This window comes from Nothobranchius furzeri, chromosome 8 (assembly GCF_043380555.1).
Source record: "Nothobranchius furzeri strain GRZ-AD chromosome 8, NfurGRZ-RIMD1, whole genome shotgun sequence".
Taxonomy (NCBI): domain Eukaryota; kingdom Metazoa; phylum Chordata; class Actinopteri; order Cyprinodontiformes; family Nothobranchiidae; genus Nothobranchius; species Nothobranchius furzeri.
Window position 1 is genome coordinate 48,097,151 of NC_091748.1, and position 25,790 is coordinate 48,122,940.

Genomic DNA, 25,790 nt, shown 5'->3' on the forward strand with positions numbered 1-25,790 from the left:
ACAAAGAGTCTTTCTTGACTTGCCTTAAGATGCTTCTTATACCATCCACATGTAAGCACTATTGTCCGCTTTTGTAACTTTGGAGCAATCTTATGAAAAAAAAGAGAACGCAGGTCCAACTTAAATTGCCTTACTTCCTTGCAAGTAATTGATTTAAGTTAATCAACTTGAAAACTTTAATAAATTTACTAAGTGACTTTGATAAATTTAATTCAATTACTTGTAAATAGTTATTTAATTGGATTCCCTATTCTCTTTTTTTCAGTATAGGTTGTCATCACATGTTATGGGGGAAACAGTAGAGTGGGGTGAGTAAACCAGTGGTTGTACGTCATTAACAGAAGCTTCTCAAACCTTTTGTCAGAAAGTCGATTTCTTTTCGGCGTGAGCACCAAACCCCCCAGACTAAAAAGCCGCTCCACAGGAGCACTTGATGGGGTTGGAGCATTATACTTTAAAAAGATTGTCTTTATGCTTGGAAACTTATGCAGAATCTGAAGGTCGTAGCCTGACATCAGGTAGTCCATGACTTCTTTTTCTGCAGAATAGGTCTCCTCCTCTGGCTCTGCCTCAAAAGTGAAAAAGTCCATCTCACCTTGGCTGCTAGATGTAGTAGCACTGGGTACACTGGCAGGGTTGTTTGCCAGAGGAGCAGTGGTGCAACACTCTGCTGTCAGAAGCTGTTTTACTTGCTCCCTCCTTCCTGCATCTCTCAGCCATCGGAGTTTGAATTTTGGACAACTGGCAGCTGCAAGGAGGGCATCTTTGTCGTCCAGCACACCGGCGAAACGAATCTGAATAGCCTAAAAACATAATCGATATTTTTATGCCTAAAATGTATTATGTTATTGAATTATTTGCAAACAATGCCTAATATGAGATCAGTATTATGGATTTATTTTGTTTTAGGTGACTTGTAAACATTTTAATTGTTTTAATCTTATTTTTTCAATGATAATTAATATTCTGTTCCATGTTTGTGAATTGTATGAAGCAATACATTTGACTGATTTCAAGATGGAGCATACCTGTACAATGGCATCTGGAAGGCCTGCAGTCATCCTGGAGAGGTCATCCTTCACAGCCTGGGTCTTCTGCATCAGAACTTCAAGTGTTGGTAGTAAAGTTCCATATGGACAGTCGCCTTGTAAAATGTCCAATGCTGCAGTCAGAGGTTTCATGGCCATGCAGTACTCATGCAGGAACTGGTATTCTTGATCTTTGAAGCACTTCAGTCCTAGCTTTGTGCACAGAGTATTCAGCTCACCCATGGGGATTTCTGCAATTCTTTTTACAGCATCAAAAAAGGAATTCCACCTTGTGGATGTTGGTATTAGGAGCTTTCTTTTGCTGATTTCTTCCACTGTTTCTGATGCAAGTGTAGACCTACTTGATTTGGTCCAAAGAGCTGTGCATTTTGCTGTGCTGCTCCTATACACAGCCCTGCTCTCTGCATTGGTTGTTAAATGTTTCTCCACATCACGTGTGCAAATTATGTTGATGGTGTGCGAAGCACACCTGCGGTGCAGGGGAAGAGACAGCTGACCATCACTTTCATTCTCAGTTGAGAGGATTTCTGACAGATCTGAAAAAGTGACATCATCGTCTTTCGGGGTGGACTCTTCCTCCTCCGTCTCATCATCGGACTCCGTGACATGATGATAAACTTGAAACGCCTTAACAAAGTTGGATCCATTATCAGTAACTGTTGCAACTACTTTGTTGAGTAATCCATAAGAGGAGTGAATGTTTTCGATTTCTGTACCATTGACATCATACGTGTGTCTACCACGAATTTGCCTACATGCTAATGCAACTTTGTGGCGCTCTAATGTGGTTCTACTGATCCAGTGGAGCGTTACTCCCATGTAGCTTCTGTTGTTAGCAGTCCAAATATCCGCGGTAGTTGAAACAAAGTCAATCTCATTAAGTGCGGCCTTCAAATTTCTCTCCATTTCTGTAAGCTCCTTCTCCAAGTAAGAAGTAAAAGTCGTTCGGTGAGGCAGCTCGGCATTAACAGAAGTAGGGATCTTTTTTATTATGGCACGAAACGAGGGCGAGTCAACAGTGTTTATAGGTAGCATTTCTTCTACAATATACTGCGCGACCAACTTCTTAAATTCTTCATCACTTACTGGTTTTGCACCAAAGTCCAACTTTTGTTGTTTGGGGGATGTAGGACCTGCCGAAGTCACGGCTCTCTGCTTCGGACCCCTTGGTGGGACTCTCTCTGTGAATTTGACTGTGCCGTGCTGCGACTCCAAATGTTTCTTTAAGTTTGACGTCGTGTTTTTGAAGGTAGATAACACTTTTTCGCCAACACAGAGTGTACAACGAACCTTAATATTGAAATCTTTAGCTGACAGAAACTCAAAATAGTGACCATATTTCCAGCTAAAGAACGCACATCTCTCTCCCTCCATTGTTGTTTACAATTTTTTACGTCGCTAGCTGCTTGTGAGCGGAAAACGTGACCTGCCGCTTATGTGACGTTTCACAAGTCACGAGGTTACGACACGTATCTTTTTGATTAAAAAATAATAACGCACAGTGGTTTGGAAAAGTAACTTTAATCTGACTACTGTTATGGAAATAGTAATGCGTTAGATTAGTCGTTACTAAAAAAGTGGTCATATTCAGAGTAACGCGTTACCTGCATCACTGTATATATATATATATATATATATATATATATATATATATATATATATATATATACATATATATATATATATATATATATATATATATATATATATATATATATATATATATACATATATATATATATATATGCATGTGTGTGTGTGCACAGCGAGCTGAAGATGTGGAGATTGGCTTGGAGCGCGTTGCAGAACCAGCGCGCATGCGGGAAGGTTCCTCCCACTGAAGCAAGTGTTTTCCAAACCCTGTCGCTCAGAGAGACTTGTCACTTAGAAAATGTTCCCTGATTATGAAACTTTGGCTGAATAGTGCTTGTTCCTGTCTCTAATGTGGCAACGCTTCCAGGAGCTGTCTGAGGAGAATCCCAGAATCTCACATCCTCGTCAGCTCAGAATGCGCCGATATGATTACGCACAAGCGTGACCCGTCAACCCGGTCTCACAGTAAGACCGGGTTGAGCCTGTTCAGGTTTACGTAGACAATCTTTACATAGAATTGACTTACAGATATAAAATTAATTCAGTAAAATATAAAGCATTTTATTTAAATATCCATTCATTATTTTACAAGCACAGAGAGCCGCATCAGATGGATGGAAGAGCCGCGGGTTGCCGACTCCTGGTATAGCCTATAAAATGACATGTTTTCTCCAGGACCAGAGAGGACGCAAACTCAATACATCTCTTATATTGTGAGGTAATAATTTCTCCGAGTTTTGCTCTTGCAGGCGGGTGTAGACATGCACGCTGCGGGTGCGGGCGGTAATTGTCAGAAATTCAGCGGGAGCGGGCAGGAGTGGGATGAAGAAAACAGTCCCGCGCGGGGCTCTACTGCTGCGTTTAAGTGTTTCAATTTTTTTTATGAATTCGATTAAAAATAAAGGCGCCCGGACCGGCCCGTGTCCGAGGTAATTACACAGTCGTTGGCCCGAAGCCCGGCCCTCGGGCCGTCGGGCCGGGCCGACCCGAGGACCTAGGGCTTCAGTGCAGGGCTCTAGTCTGAACGACGGACTCACAGGACTTTTAAACAAATGCAATTTCAGATAAATCCCATCAGTCTGGGAGCCTAAATCTAGAAGCTTTCTAAAAGACTAAGTATATGTATAATTTCTATAAATTATACTTCTATTGAAACCCATCACTGGTCTGAATGTGGGTTTACAAACAGTAAAACCCTAGAAAAGTGAACACAACAAAGGATATATAAAAAGATATTCCAGATGTTGGTCACTGGCTGCGGCTGCTCCCCCCTGGGCTGCTGGACGCTGCAACAGAAAGATAAAAATACCATCAGTTCTGGGACTTTTTAAAGGAAACACTTAGCTTCTACAACCTGAATAAAACCAACATAAAGCATATAATCACACATGTAAAGTTAATCTAAATCCATTCAATAGTCAAGCTGCAGAGTCTCTGCCATCTGCCCTCTGTTTTTCTCCGTGTCTGCTTCGTTGATGTCACTTTCACAAAGTGCATTTGTAGTCCTGGACTTATTACACAAAACTTAAAATAACGTTTCCTCCCTTTCGAAAATAAACACGTTCTTGGTATTAAAATGCATCTTCATGGACATCATATGTGAAATCCATGGCACATAACAAGTGAAATTGGAAAATAGCATTTTTAGCCCCGTTGACTTGCATTCATGTTTTTGTTCTTCCGGGAACCCGTGGTCTGGAAGTAGATGGGCATGACTTCGGCTCCCTATGGAGCGCTGTCTATCACCTATGACAGAATGTGGAATCTTGCGTTACCATAGTTACAGCTCAGGTGCATCGTTTAAAATGCTTTATTATTAAGGCTAGAACCTTTCAGACTTCAGTATAAGTTCCATCTCGAGAGAGTAGGACCTTTTCTCTGCGGTCTCTGTGTTTGCTGACTTTAGTCTTCCAGAGAGCAGCTCTAGCAGGTAATACAACTACCCACAAACAACCTAGCCCAACATCTGACATGTTTAGACTTTTAGATGTATCTGAAGTGTTTCCTGTGCTTTACTGGGAGACTTTAACATCCCTCAAGGTAAACTGGTTTTATCATTTATATAAAATACACCTGCTGGAAAAAACAAAATAAACAAAAAACCCTTAAGCAGGTCAGATTAGAGATAAACAGTCAAGATAAAACTACTTTGAATCTGAAATATGAGTTATAAACGTATATTTCTATAACTAGACCTACATAGTATCTGCCGTGTACAGTAGTGATGTCTGGTGAAGGGACTGATCTTTATTTCTGCACCAGTTTGTCAGAAATAGAAATAAATGCCACTTTTCATCAGTGAATAAGTTATAACTTTAATAACATTAAGTGAACAAACTATTTAGACTTGTTTACATTTTAAAATGGATCCTTCAGCTAATAGAAGAGTCATTTGGCTTGATTTAGCAAACAGAAAAGTCAAGAGGCTCAACTGCAGGTTATCTTTATGTACGTATTGAACTTCTAAGTAACGTATAGTTTTTGTCACGTTGCTCTTTGATTAAACACTAACAGGAAAGCTGAAATCTCTGTTTATATTTAAAACCTTTACTGCTATATGAGCATCAAGACCAAAGAGAAATGTATTTGATGTCAAACGGTTTGTTATTTGTCTGAAGAGGATTGTATCATCTTCTTTAAGTCCTGATATCTTTTTATTAAATATATTTCTACGTCATCAAACATCTGGTCTCTGATCTGATCATTCTCATGCATATGAGGTACACCTGATGACGGCTCCTTTTATGTTAAATCACGTTTAGAGGGACAGGATGACAGAATTTAAAATGCAAACAAAAATAAATCTTTTAAAAAGTAATGAAGTTATTGAATATAACATAATATGTCAAGTTTTTCTTTATTTGTACTTTACTTATTTTCTTCAGGTCTACTTTTCATTTTTACTTCACTCATTTTTAAAGCCACTATCCGCACTTCCTACTTCACTACAATAGGGAGCCTACGACTCCTCCCTTTCCGTTCGGCTCACGGGTCCCCGGAAGAAGGAAGTGCAAGTCAACGGAGCTAAAACTCTATTTTCTAATCTGCTTTGCCTTACGTCCTGGATCGCACACATGTTGTACTTCAATTTAAATGACATCCAACGATGCGTGTTTCAATCATCCCAGTCACGTACTTAGAAATGTATCATCTTGTAAATGTTCGATGTTAGCGTGACTACAAATCCGACATCGACACGTTGCATGTATGACGTCACCACAGAGTCTCTGCCATCTGCCCTCTGTTTTTCTCCGTGTCTGCTTCGTTGATGTCACTTTCACAAAGTGCATTTGTAGTCCTGGACTTATTTCACAAAACTTAAAATAACGTTTCCTCCCTTTCGAAAATAAACACGTTCTATGTATTAAACTGCATCTTCATGGACATCATATGTGAAATCCATGGCACAAAACAAGCGGAATTAGAAAATAGCATTTTTAGCCCCGTTGACTTGCATTCATGTTTTTGTTCTTCCGGGAACCCGTGGTCTGGAAGTAGATGGGCATGACTTCGGCTCCCTATGGAGCGCTGTCTGTCACCTATGACAGAATGTGGAATCTTGCGTTACCATAGTTACAGCTCAGGTGCATCGTTTAAAATGCTTTATTATTAAGGCTAGAACCTTTCAGACTTCAGTATAAGTTCCATCTCGAGAGAGTAGGACCTTTTCTCTGCGGTCTCTGTGTTTGCTGACTTTAGTCTTCCAGAGAGCACCTCTAGCAGGTAATACAACTACCCACAAACAACCTAGCCCAACATCTGACATGTTTAGACTTTTAGATGTATCTGAAGTGTTTCCTGTGCTTTACTGGGAGACTTTAACATCCCTCAAGGTAAACTGGTTTTATCATTTATATAAAATACACCTGCTGGAAAAAACAAAATAAACAAAAACCCCTTAAGCAGGTCAGATTACAGATAAACAGTCAAGATAAAACTACTTTGAATCTGAAATATGAGTTATAAACGTATATTTCTATAACTAGACCTACATAGTATCTGCCGTGTACAGTAGTGATGTCTGGAGAAGGGACTGGTCTTTATTTCTGCACCAGTTTGTCAGAAATAGAAATAAATGCCACTTTTCATCAGTGAATAAGTTATAACTTTAATAACATTAAGTGAACAAACTAGACTTGTTTACATTTAACCCTCTGATGCATGAATTATGAAATCTTCAACCATGATTTTTTAAACAATTTTTTTCATTCATCTTTAGGTGTAAATTAAACAAATTTCAACAAATATTTTTTGTAACATTTTGTTAATTTACAAATAATTTATTACATATCCACCTTGGTGGACAGCGTGCATTCTGACCATGAAATATTTTGGCTTGACTTACTGAAGTCCAAATGGAGGGACTCACATGCAATAAAGTCTTCAACAGCTGTGCTTATAGCAAAAATAAATAAATAACAATTTTGAGTACCTGTCCACTGTAGTGACCATTATGCATCAAAGGGTTAAAAATGGATCTAGTGTTGAACGAGTTCCTGATTAAAAAGAGCAAAGGCTGCTGAATAAACCCTCTGGGATTAATAAAGTACTTTTGAATTGAATAAAGTGATTTCTCCAGCTGTGCTTTTATAATCTAGATCTACACGCGGTGGTTTCTGGTCGCTGTAGTGATGCTGACTCTCAGCTGGGATCTGTGGCTGTTTCGTTCACATCTGACCTAAAACTGAGCAGAAGGATGTGAACAGAAATCTTTTTGTTTCCATCTCCGTTTGATCCTAAAAGTGTGTTTCTGAACGAGCCGGATAAGAAAACGAAGCACAGCCTGATGTAAACAACACAATTGAAAGTTTCTCTTCATAGATCTGAAACCTGCTGAGACAAAAACATCAAGTATCTCCAGTGAGACTGCGTTCGGTTTAAAACATGAAGAATAAACTAAATTCACAACTGAAATCCAAACGTTTCACTTAATGAAGTAAAACACAACAATAATCTTCAGAAACTGGTGTTTAAACAGAGGGCTGGAGATGAAATGGTTCACATGTAACAGCTGTTGCTTCGGTCGCTGTGATAAACATGGATCCGACTGTAGAAACTGATCAGAGATCAGTTTGTTACCAGTAACAGTGGATGTGATGTTTCCTGTTTGATGTCTCTGATGCCATGATGTCTGACGTCTTGTGACGGGTTTTAAAGCTTCTTCTTCTCATCCTGTGTCACAGAACGATGGAGGACAACATGAACCTCCTGGAGAGTTTTGAGAGTTACATGGGGGACTTCTCCCTTCTGGACGAGATCCTTCAGGACTACCAGGCCTTTCCTTTTTCTACTCCACCTTCTCCTCTTCTTGAACATCCTCCCTCACCTCTCCTTCCTTCTATTTCTCCTCCACCTTCTCCTCTTCTTCGACATTCTCCCTCACCTTTCCTTCCTTCTTTTCCTCCTGCTTCACCTCCCCCTCCTCCATCTCCTTTTTTAGCTCCTCCACTTTCTCCTACTGCTTTTCTTTACCTCCCACCCTCTCCTCCTGTTGTTTCTTCTCTGCCATCATCCTTTCTTCTTCCTGGCATTCCACCTGCTGATCCTGTTTCTGCTCCTCATACTTCCACTGTCTCTTCTCTGCCTCCATCCTTTCTTCTTCCTGACATTCCACCTGCTGCTCCTGTTTCTGCTCCTCATACTTCCACTGTCTCTTCTCTGCCTCCATCCTTTCTTCTTCCTGACATTCCACCTGCTGCTCCTGTTTCTGCTCCTCATACTTCCACTGTCTCTTCTCTGCCACCATTCTTTCTTCTTCCTGGCATTCCACCTGCTGCTCCTGGTTGTGCTCCTCATACTCCCACTGTCTCTTCTCTGCCTCCATCCTTTCTTCTTCCTGACATTCCACCTGCTGCTCCTGTTTCTGCTCCTCATACTTCCACTGTCTCTTCTCTGCCTCCATCCTTTCTTCTTCCTGACATTCCACCTGCTGCTCCTGTTTCTGCTCCTCATACTTCCACTGTCTCTTCTCTGCCACCATTCTTTCTTCTTCCTGGTACTCTACCTGCTGCTCCTGTTTCTCCTCCTCATACTCCCACTGTTTCTTCTCTGCCACCATTCTTTCTTCTTCCTGGCATTCCACCTGCTGCTCCTGTTTCTGTTCCTCATACTTCCACTGTATCTTCTCTGCCTCCATCCTTTCTTCTTCCTGACATTCCACCTGCTGCTCCTGTTTCTCCTCCTCATACTCCCACTGTTTCTTCTCTGCCACCATTCTTTCTTCTTCCTGGCATTCCACCTGCTGCTCCTGTTTCTGCTCCTCATACTTCCACTGTCTCTTCTCTGCCTCCATCCTTTCTTCTTCCTGGCATTCCACCTGCTGCTCCTGGTTGTGCTCCAGTCTCTAACCCAAAGTAAGTTTTGACTTGACCGTTTCAGAATAAAATATCTATAAAGTTGACCACATTCCCAGGATGTAGATGCTGACAGGTTTGTGTTGTGTTCTGTCTCTACAGTAAGAGAAAGCGTGAGCACCAGCAGCAGGACCGCCCCTATGTGAAGAAGCCACTAAATGCCTTCATGATCTTCCTGCGGGACCAGAGGCCAAAGGTGGTGGCTGAGCTGAATCCGAAAGACAGCGCTGCTGTCAACGCCGTCGTAGGCCAGAGGGTAAGTGTGTTTGCGACAGAATGATGATGGTTTTGCTTCCGTGGATTATTTTTCACCAACAGCTTGTCTCACTGTCTTCTGTTCACAGTGGAGGGAACTGTCTCCTGAGCAGAGGAGCATCTACTTCGACCAGGCTCACGAGGAACAGAGGCTCCACATGCAGCAGCACCCGGGCTGGGTCCCCAACTACAACCCTGTACGTACACTCTGCTCACACACCATGAACTCACACACCTGATGCTGATGAACACTTACTGATATAAAACTCTTGTGTGTGTTTTTGGGACCAGAAGGCAAAACGCGTTAAGAAGGAGCCAGCCGCCAGCTCTGCAGGTAAGAAACATTTGTGTGGATCATTAGATGTGATGATGTCACCACAGCTTGACTGTTGAATGGATTTAGATGAACTTTACATGTGTGTTTGTATGCTTTATGTTGGTTTTATTCAGGTTGTAGAAGCTAAGTGTTTCCTTTAACAAGTCCCAGAACTGATGGTATTTTTATCTTTCTGTTGCAGCGTCCAGCAGCCCAGGAGGGAGCAGCCGCAGCCAGTGACCAACATCTGGAATATCTTTTTATATATCCTTTGTTGTGTTCACTTTTCTAGTGTTTTACTGTTTGTAAACCCACATTCAGACCAATGACCACACACACACACACACACACACACACACACACACATGCACACACACACACACACACACGCTGACACTCACACGCATCACGCACACACACACACACACACACGCACTCACGCATGCACACACGCACACACACACACAAGCACTCACGCATGCACATACGGACACACATGCACACACGCACACACACACACGCACACACGGACACACATGCACACACGCACGCACACACACACACACACACGCACACACACACACACACACACACACACACACACACACACACACAGATAAATACTAATACTTTGTGGGACAGGGTTTGGGACTAGGGTGAGAGTGGGATGGGTGAGGTTGTCAACCAGCAGCCTCGCCCTTCAACCACCTGCTCTGATCCTTGACCTGTCCTCTTAGTTTTTGCACCACAGACACGTCACTTTTTTTTCTTTCTTTTTCTGGAGGGTGGGGACAATGGTAAGTTGGGAATCTGCTATCTGCAACTAGTAGGATTCCCCTGTCAGGACACCACCTCCCCTTTCTTATTGCACGCACACACACACACACATCAAGCACGCCTGCACACACATCGCACGCACGCACGCACACATGCACACGCACACACACACATCGCGCACGCACGCATGCACACACACACACACACACACACACATCGCGCACACACACATGCACACACACGCATTTTAGTAAATTACCTCAATCTGTTTTTTGTGGCTTTTTTCATTCCAGAATGGACCCTTGGACACCTGGAACCCTGGACACTTTGACACCTGGACCCTACGACACCTGGGACCCTGGACCCTCAGACGCCTGGAACACTGGACACGTATACACCTGGAACCTTGGACCCTCAGACGCCTGGAACCCTGGACACTGACACTTTGACACCTGGACCCTACGACACCTGGGTCCTTGGATCGTCAGACACTGGACACATGCACAAAAACCTTTTAATAAACCTTTTAAATGTTTTATCTTTGCTTAGTTTTTTGTTTTCTACACTTCAGTTCATAGTCAAACCTGAAGACTCGGCAATGAACTTGTTTTGAGTTAAAATTGTTACGATGGGGAGCCAAGAGGAGGTTAGGACCCAAAGTTGCAGAGAACCAGATGATGCTTAGTGGAGCAATAAAGTAAAAATCCTTTTATTAATGATCCGTCCAAAAATGCAGGGAGCCAAAACACAAAATCAAAGTCCCAAAATACAAAACCTAGAATCCAAAATGAAGATCCAAGATTAGAAAGGGAAACAAGCCAAAGGTACAATACAATGACCCAACCACAGACAGAGACACAGACAGGGTTATTTACACTGGGGCATGATGGGAGACAGATAGGGTGCAGGTGTGTGGGGAGAGAAACCAAGTAAAAGCAATTAACTAATCAGGGAGGAAACTAACATGACCTAAGAGTTAAAACCTAAAGACAAGAAAAGCAGCAACAATAACTAATTTTCTAAGGGGGAAAAAAAACTACAAAAACCGGTGGGAAAACTCGCTAAAGAGACTAATAAAATGAAAAGCTGAACCTAAAAAAACTGCAGATGTCAAGAGTCGGGGTGAGTACTCCCGTCGCACATTCCATCTTTGAGTTGTTTGTCAGGAGAGGGAGGCGCCCAGCTGCTTCTGGTTAGCAATCAACGGCACTGGCTTCTTAAGGAGTTGGAGAACACACCTCGACATGGGATGATTACTACTACTCGGTAGATTCCAGCCGTCTAGTGTTGCAGTGACTTTGTACCTCTTGTGTTTTTGGCTTATTGGTCTCTGTGGATTTTTTGTGCTTACGCCTTCTTCAGGATTTTTGGAACATCTCTGGAGTAGAGACTTCTCAGGATTCAGTGACTCATCAGAAACTCACCTTCGCCACATAACTGTCTGGACGCAGCTTCCCAGTGTTCTCCATCTCTCCAGTCGCCCCACTCCTCTGCTTCCCATACGCTCCCTCTCCTGGATTTACACACCTCGACTCACCCAACTCTCGACCTGCCCCTCCCTATTTCTCCTCATCTCCTTTGCCCAGTAAGTCTTATCTCTGCACCTCCTCAGTTAAGACTTACTTCTCAGGACTCACCTTATTTTGCTCTCCCCTCCTCAGACGCTAAGTACGGGCTTTACTCCATCCACTGGAAGCTCCAGTGCGCTTTTTGTTCCCGTCTATTAATAAATACCTTTTTTTTTATCTTTATTACCTGTGAGTGTGTTGATTCTGCATGTCCTCGGTTAAACTCCTTCCCCAGACCATGTCAGAATCATCCCGCCAACCCGCTAACCCAGCAGACTCAACCCTCTCAGATATTCTTCAGAGAATGTCCCAACAGGAGCAGACATTACCACTGCTTATGGATCAGCTCAACGCAGCCCACAACCGTTACCAGCAGTTGGAGGCCCTGGTCCGGCAGATCCATGACCGGGTTACGCAGCCGCTGCCACAGACTGCAAGGTCGGAACCTCAAGCAGCCGCTCCTGTTGCTTCCGGACCGGGAGTTCCTGTTCCCACAGAGATGTCACATTTTCGTCCAGCCGTTTCTCCTCCCTCACAGACATTCAGCGGTGAGTTCGAGGAGTGCCACAGCTTCTTGCTTCAGTGCCGGCTTGCGTTTGAACACTCACCTGGAGCCTTTCCCACAGATTCAAGTAAGATTTTTTACGTTATTGGACTGCTACGTGGAAGAGCCCTATGGTGGACGGAAGCTAAGAGCCATTGTGCTGCCTTTTTAGCAGGACCTATTGATGAGTTTTTAGTGGACTTTACATTAACTTTTGGACAGACCGAATCCGTGTCAGATATTGGGAAACGACTCTGGAACCTGTCGCAGGGCCGACGATCGGTTGCAGACATGTCGGTGGAGTTCCGAACCCTGGCAGCTAGGACTTCGTGGAACGAGGAGGCATTGATGGCTGCATTCACGGAGGCCCTCAGTGTTCGTGTACAGGATCAGCTGGCGCTGTGCCCCGAACCTCAGTCTCTTGAGGGGCTCATTCGCCTGGCCATCTCCATTGATAAACGTCACCAGGAGCTACGGCGCCCCGCCAGCAGTGCCCGTCCAGCTCCCATTCCTGACCGAAATATGGCTGGCCATCGCTCCTTTTCCGAGACCACCACAGCTGATGAACCTATGCAGATGGGTCGCACTCTCCTAACCCCAGAGGAACGGGAACATCGTTTGAGGTCAGGTCTCTGTTTATATTGCGGGCAAACCGGACACTTTGCCAGAGCCTGTCCTGCTCTGGGAAAAGGGAGAGCCCATCAGTAAAGCCGGGGCTACTGGTGAGCGGGAATTCAGACTCTTCTAGCTCCCGTTGTTCTATTCCATGCACTGTGTATTTTAATTCTGAACATTTTCAGTTAGAAGCTCTGGTGGACTCCGGTTGTGAGCAATCTATGTTGGATGTCGGTTTGGTAAAGAGGTGGAATATACCTACCACCCGTTTGTCTTCCCCTCTCACGGTTTCATCTCTGGATGATCGCAGTTGGTCCACCATCACTCACCAGACCATCCCTCTGCAGATAAAGGTATCAGGTAACCACACAGAACTTCTGGCATTTTTTGTATTTCCCTCTCCCCAGTCTCCAGTGGTTCTTGGCCATTCCTGGTTGAAACACCACAATCCCCAGCTGAACTGGAGAACCAGTCAGATTGAAGGATGGAGTCCTGAGTGTTCTCTGCCTGCCTTCGCTCAGCCTCACCAACTCTCCAAAATTCCACAACCTCTCCTTCTGAAAAGATTGACCTCTCCAACGTCCCTCCGGCCTACCATGACCTCCGACAGGTATTCAGTAAGGACCGTGCTTCTTCTCTTCCCCCACACAGACCTTTTGATTGCAGCATTGAGTTGTTGCCCGGAGCCCCACTTCCCTCCAGTCGACTACATCACCTTTCCAGACCTGAGAGGGAGAGCATGGAGAAATATATCCAGGAGTCTCTAGCAGCCGGTCTTATCAGGCCGTCCACCTCACCATTGGGGGCAGGGTCCTTCTTTGTTCCAAAGACTCTAAGGCCATGTATTGATTACAGGGAATTGAACCAAATAACGGTAAAGAACAAGTATCCTCTGCCTCTGTTAACCTCCACTTTTGAACCCATTCAGGACGCCACCATTTTTAGCCACCTGGATCTCAGAAATGCGTACCATTTGGTGCGAATCAGAACTGTATGGTCAAACACAGTAGATAAAAAAGTGTTATTTGTGAAAAAATGAATACAAACTTGTACATGTATAATAGCATTTTTAATAAAGCATTTTACCAACATTATGTTAGGTCATTACATATGCACAAATAAGCTGAATCAATGAATTTGAGCAATGTACTCAAGACCTAATGAAACTCTTTTGAATAACTTTATTTTGATTATTATTAAAATAAAATGTGTCCGTGGGTTAAAATTTTAAATTACTAATCTTATGATTGGATAAAATTTTAAAATGTATTTTACATCTCCATTGTTGGTTTAGTTCAATATTTCTATATGTACAAAAACTGTATTTTAATAACCCCTTTATAGGTTGATTATCTTACCATGGTTGGCTGCGCTGCATATAGCAATCGGTCTGAGGGAGGAATCAGAATTATGGCTTACCCAAAGACGCAGAGAGAAGAAGAAAATGGTTGGCTCAAGTCAGCAGGAGCAACCTCACCATGACCAGAGATCACCATAACAAAAAGCTGTGTGCAGTGAGTTTAACATGCATTCTCAAACGTTTTCTATCAAGGCTCTACATGTTCTGCTCTCAACTGCACAAGGCTGCAACTAAACTGTTAAACGTGGCAGGAAATAAACTAATACACCGCTCTACAGGCACATTTTGAGGAGGGACAGTTTACTAAGCTTAGACAAGGCAAGGTGAGACTCAGGGCTGATGCTGTTCCAACCCTGTTTGTTCATCACCCTGAACCAAGGAGGAGGAAGGATCCCGCAGTGAGAAGTACAGCAGAACCACTGCATGTTGATCCACTGACCAGTGACCACACATATTGTACTCAAGTAAACTGTGGTACAACACATTGTATTAATTTTATTTAAAAATGAATATTCTAACAGTGCCATTATAATGTCAGAGAATGAGGAACCAGCAGCAGCAGTGAGGCAAATGAGATGAGGGAAAGTGAGGGGGGACGTGAGATGGTATCAGGAGAGGGGGACATCCCAGGAAGCCATGAGGAGCCGGCGTCAGGGCCAGGAGGAGAAAGGAACAGGCCGTGCAAGCAGGGAACCCAGCTGGAAAACCTAAGGGAGGAAATAGAGTCAAAAAGGCATAAAAAACACATGAGGCATTAAATGGAGTAAACAGACAATCAAAAAGGCCGTACAACTCCGTTTTTCAGTGGGTTCAACAGGCTACAGGATTCTTCAGGACACGAGTATCCCTCTGCCTGATGTTAGAACCCTGCAAAGACAAATGCAGCCCATTAAACTGGAACCAGGTGTGTTAGGAGAGGTGTGTGACATGCTCAGTTTGAAGGTTAAAAATCTGACAGAGATGGAAAGAGAGTGTGTGCTTACTGTGGATGAGATGGCAATCACTGCAGGCGTGCATCACTCCATCACAGACCCAACTGGGTTTTACCACCGCCGTTGTTTCTGGTCAGCTCTCCGCTCAGCCACTATGAAAACATGAAGATGGACACACAACACAGTTTAACCTTTAATGGTTACATAAGATTTTTGTTTTAGTTACTCTTTGACATTTATTTATTGATAGTTGTGTTATTAATTCTTATTTCTTGCTGTTCCTTAATAACAAAATAGCAAATGCTAATATTACAAAGCAAGTGGAAATGAGCAGTTTTATGGAAAATGTCTCATTTTTAAAAGTTATTGTTTGACTACTATTCTTGAATTGTCTTAATTCTATTCTTATTACTTGAGCCCACAAAACAGAACAACATAACTTCTTACGTTTGTAATCCTGTTTGTCTCATGCTTCAGCAGTTCGCTGCAGTCAGTGTTATTAACTGAAAAATATCTAATAATTACATGTCTTCACAATCACATTTCCTTTATAATTGGTCTCTCCATTTGTGCTTCCATTTCTGATGCATGTTCGTGTTGATACAGCAACCAGCAACGTACTGTACAAAAAATCCCAAATAAAACTAATAATGTAAAAAGTTTATAACCTATTTCAAACTGTGGGGAATATTTTTAAAACGTAGAATCAAACAAACTGAAATAAACCCGTCTACAGTTCGTCCTCCTGCTCACAATCAACAAGCTGCACACACTTAGCTCATTAAAGGTTATCTAGCTAAAACTGGCAACATAAAATATCATCGTTGGCTTATTTTGGTACGAAGCGGTTAGCTAACGCTTCACAATGCAACAAAATGATGACATTTCATCAACTTACCGAAGAAAATCCTTCCGAAACACCGAAAATGAACTACGGTCAATGCAGCAGCGGGGGCTTTTAGGAACTATTCGAAGCTACATGAACCACGTGACTCCCGCATTCCATTCTTTCCCTAGGAGTCGACTGGAGTGTCATAACCATCGACATAAAAAGTTTGATTTTACAAAATAAAAAATACATGTACAAAATGAAATTTTCCTGTTACAAAACAAGAAATACAAGTACAAATTGAGAATTACATGTTAGAAAACTAAAGTTACAAGTTACGAATCCAAAGTTATATGTCATGAAACATGTTCCAAGTTACAAAACTTGGTACAAGTTACATTGAATATTGTCCCAATCCTAGCTCCATACTGTGGTGCAACATCTTCGGCCTGCTCCTCTTCCTCTCCATCTCTGTCTCTATCATCACCATCTGTCTGGTGGCAGTGAGCTAATACCTCCTGGTTGCAAAGAGAGCTGTTTTTGAGCGTGGTTTTTCTGAAGATGGACTTATTTTGCTCCTGATCTCAGAGTGAATGCTTTGCCTGACCAGCTTTGGTCCACTTTGGTCCGTCTACACATTTGTGCCTCAGGTGTGCACATGTAACTTCCATTGTACCAAAGGTCACCCCAACACCATTCTGTTGTTCCTCCAGTTTTTACTGCATGTGTTGGAGATTTCCCTTCAGTATTACAGTTTTTCTCAATTGTTTACACACATTTTCTGGTACTTGAGACACAATGACCACAACATGTAACCAATTCACCAACCCCCTTAACCAATTCTGCTAAACTACAAGCACAATTCCTGCTTTGTGTCACACCCTGTCTTGTCTCCCCGTTCTGTTTAGTCATGTGTCTCCGCTGATTGCTCCCACCTGCCTCTCGTCTCTCAATCACCCAAAGTCCCGACCCTCCTGTATTTAAGCCCCGTCTGTTCTGTGTCCTGTGCCGGTTTATTGTTTCATTGTCCAGCGTGCTCCATAATTAAAAGACTTTATGAAACGTTCCTACCTGTCTGCCTGTCTTCCTCCCGTGTCTGGATCCTCGCCTCAGCTCCGCTCCACTCAGCAGCGTGTCTGACACTTTGCACTCAAATTGCAAATCTAAAACACTTTTTTCAAAACACTACACACAATTCTCTGCTGTTGGCACAATTTTCAGGCAGAAAATATCTTGTTTTCACAAGGAACACACTGCTATTCAAATATACACACTGACTCATCACAAGGGCAAACACCTGTCACACTGTTTTACAATTAGCAATCAGAGCTTTAGCATAAAAGGGCAACAGGTGAGCTCTTCTGTTTTGGAGCAATGGATGCCAACATTGGAAACAGAGGCAGAGCCAGAGGAGTGAGAGTAAGAGGAGGACGGTGTAACGTGAGGAAGTGTGGGTTTTCTGTCACAAAGGTGGTGTTGGACTCAGCTGGGTCAAAGCTGGGTCGCTGAGAACTTTCACCCACAGATTAAGACCTGAACGCCAGCGAGTCTGGGAGGAAACCATAACATCTGCCACCTGCAGCTTCGTGCCAGAAGATGTTGTTCCCACAGAAGATGTTGTTCCCATAAAAGTAGTCATAACATAACAAGTCTTAAAACTTTGTTTCTTGATTTCAATGTTAAAGTAACCATTATCATTTTGCTCATTATAAATGTGTTTTAATCAAATGAATGACTATTATGCTTTGGGTAATTATAAGAGATTTAATTAATCCATTCTTAATTAAATGATAATGTTGAGGATGTTTGTTATCGACCTTCACACACTCAAGCACACAAACACTCACACACACCCATACACAGATTCTCACAGTAAACTCCAAACACATTTGCTGACGCACACGTTTGCTTTGAGAAGAGAAAGGCTTTTGGTAAGTTTCAGTCTTATGATTTCAGTTCGTGCTTGACAACGAAAGAGAGAGGACGTGTGAACAACCGCTAACAGGGGAACGGAGCCCATTGGCTCAATCCCCCCCCCCCCCCCCCCTCTCACGCTGTTTCTGCCAAGCCAGGCAGAATAGCTGAATCGCAACTTCTAACGCAGACTCATTACCGAGTCTTTTGATTTCTGAGTGAACTTAACTTAAGAAAGCGCATCGACAAAACGCTCTACCATCAACGTGTACCGAGGGCAACTCTGGACCGGTTCCGTTCGACACCTACGTCTCTCCTGTCAGCCGTCGGTGTCATCTGGATGAACCACCACCATCCTCCACGGCCCGGATCCGAAAGAGGGTCCACAAGAGTTCGGTGAGACAGAACACGGTGTTTAGCGTTTGATGCAGTTCTCTGATAAGACCTAAGTGTGGCCAGACCGCAACAGAAGAGAGGATGCAGCATAGTTTTATTGTTTTACAGTAACTGTATACAGTAAATTCTTCTGTTGTACAGGTGCTGGCCAGTAAATTAGAATATCATCAAAAGGTTGAAAATATTTCAGTAATTCCATTCAAAACGTGAAACTTGTACATTATATTCATGCAATGCACACAGACCAATGTATTTCCAATGTTCATTACATTTAAATTTGATATTCATAAGTGACAACTAATGAAAACTCCAAATTTGGTATCTCAAAAAATTAGAATATTCTGAAAAGGCTGAATATAGAAGACACCTGCTGCCACTCTAATCAGCTGATTTACTCAAAACACCTGCAAAGGCCTTTAAAAGGTCCCTCAGTCTTGTTTTGAAGGCACCACAATCATGGGGAAGACTTCTGACTTAACAGCTGTCCAAAAGACAATCATTGACACCTTGCACAAGGAGGGCAAGACACAAAAGGTGATTGCTAAAGAAGCTGGCTGTTCGCAGAGCTCTGTGTCCAAGCACATTAACAGACAGGCGAAGGGACGGAAAAAATATGGTAGAAAAAAGTGTACAAGCTCTAGGGATAACCGCACCCTGCAGAGAATTGTGACGACAAACCCATTCAAAAATGTGGGGGAGATCCACAAAGAGTGGACTGCAGCTGGAGTCAGCGCTTCAAGAACCACCACGAGGAGACTCATGAAAGACATGGGATTCAGGTGTCGCATTCCGTGTGTCAAGCCACTCTTGAACATGAAACAGCGCAAGAAGCGTCTCGCCTGGGCCAAGGACAAAAAGGACTGGACTGATGCTGAGTGGTCCAAAGTTATGTTTTCTGATGAAAGCAAGTTCTGCATTTCCTTTGGAAATCAAGGACCCAGAGTCTGGAGGAAGAGCGGAGAAGCACAGAATCCACGTTGCATGAGGTCCAGTGTAAAGTTTCCACCGTCAGTGATGGTGTGGGGTGCCATGTCATCTGCCGGTGTTGGCCCACTCTGTTTCCTGAGGTCCAGGGTCAATGCAGCCGTCTACCAGGAAGTTTTAGAGCACTTCATGCTTCCTGCTGCTGACCAACTTTATGGGGATGCAGACTTCACCTTTCAACAGGACTTGGCACCTGCACACAGTGCCAAAACCACCAGCACCTGGTTCAAGGACCATGGTATCCCTGTCCTTGATTGGCCAGCAAACTCACCTGACCTTAACCCCATAGAAAATCTATGGGGTATTGTGAAGCGGAGGATGCAATACGCTAGACCCAACAATGCAGAGGAGCTGAAGACGACTATCAGAGCAACCTGGGCTCTCATAACACCTGAGCAGTGCCACAGACTGATCGAGTCCATGCCACGCCGCATTACTGCAGTTATTGAGGCAAAAGGAGCCCCGACTAAGTATTGAGTGCTATACATGCACATTCTTTTCATGTTCATTCTTTTCAGTTGGCCAACATTAGAGAAACAAACATTTTTTCATTGGCCTTTAGAATATTCTAATTTTCTGAGATACCAGATTTGATGTTTTCATTGGTTGTCACCTATAAATATCAAAATTAAACGTAATAAACATCGGAAATACATTGGTCTGTGTGCATTGCATGAATATAATGTACAAGTTTCACGTTTTGAATGGAATTACTGAAATATTTTCAACCTTTTGATGATGTTCTAATTTACTGGCCAGCACCTGTATGTAGTTTGTGTGTGTGCAACTTTGTGTTGGTTGGGAATGGGATAAACATTGTGTACAATATTTTGTGGGAAAAATAAAATAATTTCTACCATTTATTTGTGTGTTCAGAGTGTAAAAACAATATTCTGAAATAACAACACATGCATGTATTTACTGTCTGTAGTACACTGAACCAAAAAGGCTTTAGTCATTATGATGAATAGAGAAGAAGTGTTTTCCATTCATCATAGTGTTTAACATTGAGCACATGAGTGTTCTGCTGGTTCTTATAAATGTCTATTCATATGATGGTTTGTGTGTCATTTGACAACAAAATCACATTTTGAGGAGAAATAACATTGTTTTGAATGTGAAGTTTAATTTTGCAGGTTAAGTGAGGGGTTTTGCCCATTGTGTGTGTATTTTCTGGATTTGTGAGTAGAGATCTGAGAATATGGGGCATGCTTTCAGAAAATGTTTGTAAACAATTGAGAAAAACTGTAATTTAATCTCTTATTCTGGAGTAAAATAAAGAAACAAGCTAAATCATCACATCTCTGTTTCTGGTAGGGAAACACATTTCAAACATGGAACCGAGTCCGGCTACCGAACCGAGCAGAATTATGATGACGTAACACCGGTGTGCAAAGGTGCGGGTTCCAACCCACAGGAGAGGAGGGAGAGAGGAGGTAAACAGCGAGTGGATCACAGGGACTGAGCTGATGTTTTAGAGCAAAACTGCAGAAAAAATGGCTGTTTGCTTTTAGTTTTGTAGATGAAAGCAATCCAAAGTCAGAATGCACAGGAACCTAAAAATGCATTGCTTCAGGGGACAAAGGGTATTTTAAATTGGGGAATTGTTTTACTCTGGGCCTAAACTGGGAATTTGGCTCTACTGGGATTTCTGGCTGGTGTTTACATTCCAAGAAGGACTGAGGAAAATAAACTGAGACATTCAGCAGGATACCAAACAAATGATTCACCGTAGATGGTCACTATCGCTCTACCAGTCAATACATTGCAATCCATAATAAAACAATTACGAAGGAGAGAAAAATAAAGAAATAAATTGTATAGAACACATTAAACCCAAATCCAATTCCTATGATTTGCAGGCCTTGAGGCGCTCGAAGGCTTTTTATAACAAAAGAAAAAAACAAACCAAATGAAGATGTTAAGGTGGCCACCATAAAACAACAAGAGAAAAATGAAGCCAATGCGAGTCACCTCAGTTGTGACTTTCTCATTTCTCTTCAGACTTCTAAACAGTTTAACAGAATATCAGATATCGGAGAGATTCAAATGATGACAATCATTAAATTGGAATACCCCATCTGGAGTTTTTAATTCAAACAGGCACTACGGGCCTCATATATACCCGGGTTTCGGGTTGTCACCACCCGAAATCCCCTGTCTCGATATGAAGATTTGGAAAATTAGTACTCCCAGAAAGTCAAAAGAAAAAGAAAAACCCAATATACGATTAACTGCATGTAAAAGATCAATATGACGGAGTTAGTCACATGATAGCAGGGGAACAGTGTGTAATCTAGATTACTTTAAACCAAACTTTTTATCCATAGTCATAACCATGCACCATAAATAAATAAAATACTCGGGTCACAAGAGCAATAAATAGTTAATAGTTGTGCCACATTTATTTTGGTTTGTTGCACGAGCCCTTTCAACTTCTAATTTGTTTTTACTTTAGGGTAAAACTACAATCTGGAGGCTTCCTTTTGACCACCATTTTGATTTTTAATTTTATTTTATAGCCCCGTAGGCCTTTACTCAATTGATAAGATATTATTTGGTCAGTAATAACCAGGCGCAGCCACGATGTAGATTAACCTGCACTTGGCTAAACCTTTGATGGTTTCTATAATTCCCCCTGTTCTGGGGGCAGAAGGTGAAAATGTGGCCCAGTCGGACTTTGACTCCCCCCCACGCTCATCGACCGGACCTTAACCCTCTGGGGTCCAGGGTGTAGCTTGCCTTTTTTGATGAATTTTGAGTTTTCCTTTGTATTTCCAAAATAAAGACCATAACCACTGCCTTATGTGGTATCAACCTTTTCAGCACAACCTGGACTTTATGAATTTATACTTTTTTTTTTAATATTTGGACCTAAAGGGGTTGCATATTAGACCTTAAATCACTCAAAACATTTTTGAAGCTGAATTGAAACTGAAACTCAGGGAGGCGGAGTTTTGCTGCTACAATGTCCCAAATCAGACCTGTTCAAAAGATGCATCCATAGACCTAAAGGGTTAAATTGCCCCAAACCTTCCAAATTTATCCTTAACCCAGCAACTTCCCTGTCTCTTTCCCTCTCCGTACACACCCTTCGGACTCCAGTCAATTCTTCACACACACACACACACACACACACACACACACACACACACACACACACACACACACACACACACACACACACACACACACACACACAAACACACACACACACACACACACACACACACACACACACACACACACACACAATGGAGCGTGTTAGAATCATGTGAATGACTAATTTAACTACATTGAACTGCTTTTGTAATAATTTAATCTCTTATTCTGGAGTAAAATAAAGAAACAAGCTAAATCATCACATCTCTGTTTCTGGTAGGGAAACACATTTCAAACATGGAACCGAGTCCGGCTACCGAACCGAGCAGAATTCTGATGACGTAACACCGGTGTGCAAAGGTGCGGGTTCCAACCCACAGGAGAGGAGGGAGAGAGGAGGTAAACAGCCAGTGGATCACAGGGACTGAGCTGATGTTTTAGAGCAAAACTGCAGAAAAAATGGCTGTTTGTCCTCATTATCTAAAGTATACCCCCCCCCCCCTCACACACACACACACACACACACACACACACCACCACCACCACCACCACCACCATGGATTAGACGCTCATGCAATATTTTTGATTCATTAAGCTACAATTTATTTTTACTCAGTAATGGATATGATTTAAAATGTAGCGAATTACAATTCTTTAAAAAAACACTCAAGTAAAAGTAATAGTACAGATTTTCACAACGACTTAAAAAGTATTAATACACAAAAAAAGCTACTCAATTACAGTAACTTGAGTAAATTTAATTTGTTATTTTCCTCCTCTGCTCACTTGTAAACGAGATGCTTAATCTCAAGTGGTTTTATCCTCCTTAAATATAAGTCAAGAAACAAATTTTTAAAAATATATGCGCATATTTAATCGATAACAATGCAAATTTAGAATGGGGGGGGGGGGGGAACCTGGAGGAGCTGCAGACAAGACCATAAGGGAGATGACACTGCTGTGTTCTATATGACATCATCAAAGACTCATCAGTCAGTAGTAGATTCCACAGCTCACTGTTAACACACGTGTGACACAGCTCTCGTGAGAATCATCGCGTTTTTGACTTTCTCTCTCAAACACAAGAATATTTAACACAAAGACCCAGAAATGCCTGGAAACAACGTCTCTAGTGAAACAAAACTGTCTTGGTATGAGACGTGCCTCGAAGATCCAGAAGTGGATTACAATCTGAAAATAAATTTTGATTCTGACGGAGACGACAAAGAAAGCTCCGAACATGATTTGAAACCACTAGAAAAAACACCTGGATCTGGAAAAGTCCAGCAGGAATCAGCTGCTTGTGAAAAACATGAAAACATGGAACAACTTTTAAGGCAGGTGAGTGAACTCAAAAACCATCTGAGATGTGCAAACGAGTCTCTGAGAACCGAGAAGAAAAACAGAATTAAGGCCGAGTCTGAGTGTGCTTTTTACAGGAGAGAAATGAATGAACTGGAGCAAGGACTGGATTATTACCAGAGCAAAAGAGAGACCCATGAAGAAAACGTGAGAACTTTAAATATTCAACTTAAGGAAAAAGATGATTTATGCGAAGTTCTCCAAAAGCGTTTAAAACAGGAATATCAGATCAGACTCCACCAAAGACTGAAGATTTTTGAGAAAGACACAAGTAATGAGAACTTAAAGAAAGAAATCAGTAAACTGAAAGAGGGACTGGGTTTCCATCAAAGTGAGGCAGAAACCCAGTGCAAAAGAATTATGGCTTTAGAAATTCAGCTGCAGATAAAGGAAGGCGTCTGTGCAGATCTCCAAAAGCGTTTAGAGGACGAGCCCGAGCCCAGGCGCCAGCTAGAAGATGACCAGAACTGTTTCTACAAAGATTTAATCAATCAGAACGTCAAGAAGCAAATTGGAGAATTAGAGAAAGAAAACACAGATCTTAAAACCAAGATGGAGACTTTTTACTCCATGAAGAAGCAGTTGGATGAGGTGTCTGCACAGCTGGAGGAGAAATCTTCTCTCTGTGTAAAACTGGAAGAATGTTTGAACAAAGAAAAGCAGCTGAGAGTCGAGTTAGAGAAAAAACGGCAGAAAAAAGACACCAGTAAGGAGAAGTTACTGATAGAAATTAATGAATTAGAGCAGGGACTGGATTATTATCAGGATATCGCAGAAACCAGACTAAACAGACTGCAGACTTTAGAGAATGAGCTGCAGAAAAAGGAAAGTCTCTGTGAAGATCTGCAGGAACGTTTAAACCAGCAGAGCCTGCAGTTAGAGCAAGAATTACAGAACAGTCACAACAAAGACTCAGTTCATCAGAGTTTAGAAAAAGAAATTGGAGATCTGCAGAAGAAGAACGGAGACCTCATGAGCAAGTTGCAGTCTATGGAGGACACAGAGACCAGACTCTATGGGGCAATCACAAACCTTCAGCTGGAGAAACTCAGAATTAATGAGCAGCATGAAGAAGAGTTTGAAGCCCTGAGACTGCAGCTCCAAGACCGTCTCTGCTCTGAGCTCCAGGCTGCTTCTGAAGGGAGTTCACCAGAACCACACACACCTGTGGAGAGTCTGGAGACAGATCCTACTCAGGATTGTCAGACGGACACAGACATTTGTCCTCCGACTGAAATCTGTCATGAGTCAGATATGGTTGGATCTGTAAGTCTCCATGACGACGACTGTCCACCTAAAGAGGACCGTCCACAGACAGTCAGACACCAGAAGAGTGTTTCTATGTGGAGACGCTTTAAAAAGTTTATGACTCCGGCGTGTCGACGGAAACACAAAACCACGTCATAAACAGATCATGTGACTGGTTGAACACCCCCCCCCACACACACACACACACACACACAAAACACACACAGCCAGAGGAAAAAAACGGGGCTGCATGTTGGAGACGATGTAGGAAGTGTAGCTTCACAGCGAGGTCACCGGTTCAAATCCTTTCCATGTGAATTTAGCATTTTCTCCCTCATGTATGTGTGGGTTTTCTCCGGGTGCTCCGGTTCCTCCCACACGTCTCTGGCTGTAAATGAGTGAGTGAGTGAGTGAGTGAGTGAGTGAGTGAGTGAGTGAGTGAGTGAGTGAGTGAGTGAGTGAGTGAATGCGTGAGTGAGTGAGTGAGTTAGAGCTGGGCGATATCACCCAAAGTCAATAGAACAGTATAAAGAGGATTTCACCTAGATAACGATACATGGACGATAGCTACAGGCATGCGCAGAAACAAAAGT

At 42.5% G+C, this 25,790-nt stretch overlaps 2 protein-coding genes across 3 annotated transcripts; one reads left to right on the top strand and one right to left on the bottom strand.

The window, feature by feature from the left end:
* Window positions 1-284: 284 nt before the first annotated feature.
* LOC139071408 (uncharacterized) lies at window positions 285-2,480 on the bottom strand. The gene is made up of 3 exons (XM_070553866.1): window positions 2,136-2,480; window positions 915-1,676; window positions 285-803 (listed from the first exon to the last, which is right to left on the bottom strand). Exons 1-3 carry the CDS (start codon window positions 2,421-2,423, stop codon window positions 285-287), a joined length of 1,569 nt encoding a protein of 522 aa, XP_070409967.1. The 5' UTR covers window positions 2,424-2,480.
* Window positions 2,481-4,416: 1,936 nt separating this feature from the next.
* Window positions 4,417-10,881, top strand: LOC129157500 (uncharacterized). Of its 2 annotated transcripts, none has more exons than XM_070554096.1 (6): window positions 4,417-4,572; window positions 7,826-8,995; window positions 9,098-9,251; window positions 9,340-9,447; window positions 9,542-9,584; window positions 9,769-10,881. In XM_070554096.1, the coding sequence occupies exons 2-6, from the start codon at window positions 7,830-7,832 to the stop codon at window positions 9,804-9,806; spliced, it is 1,509 nt and encodes a 502-aa protein (XP_070410197.1). In that variant the 5' UTR covers window positions 4,417-4,572; window positions 7,826-7,829; the 3' UTR covers window positions 9,807-10,881. The 2 variants fall into 2 exon arrangements, with proteins under 2 accessions (XP_070410197.1, XP_054592687.2); XM_054736712.2 differs by lacking the exon at window positions 4,417-4,572 and adding an exon at window positions 6,099-6,365.
* Window positions 10,882-25,790: the final 14,909 nt, after the last annotated feature.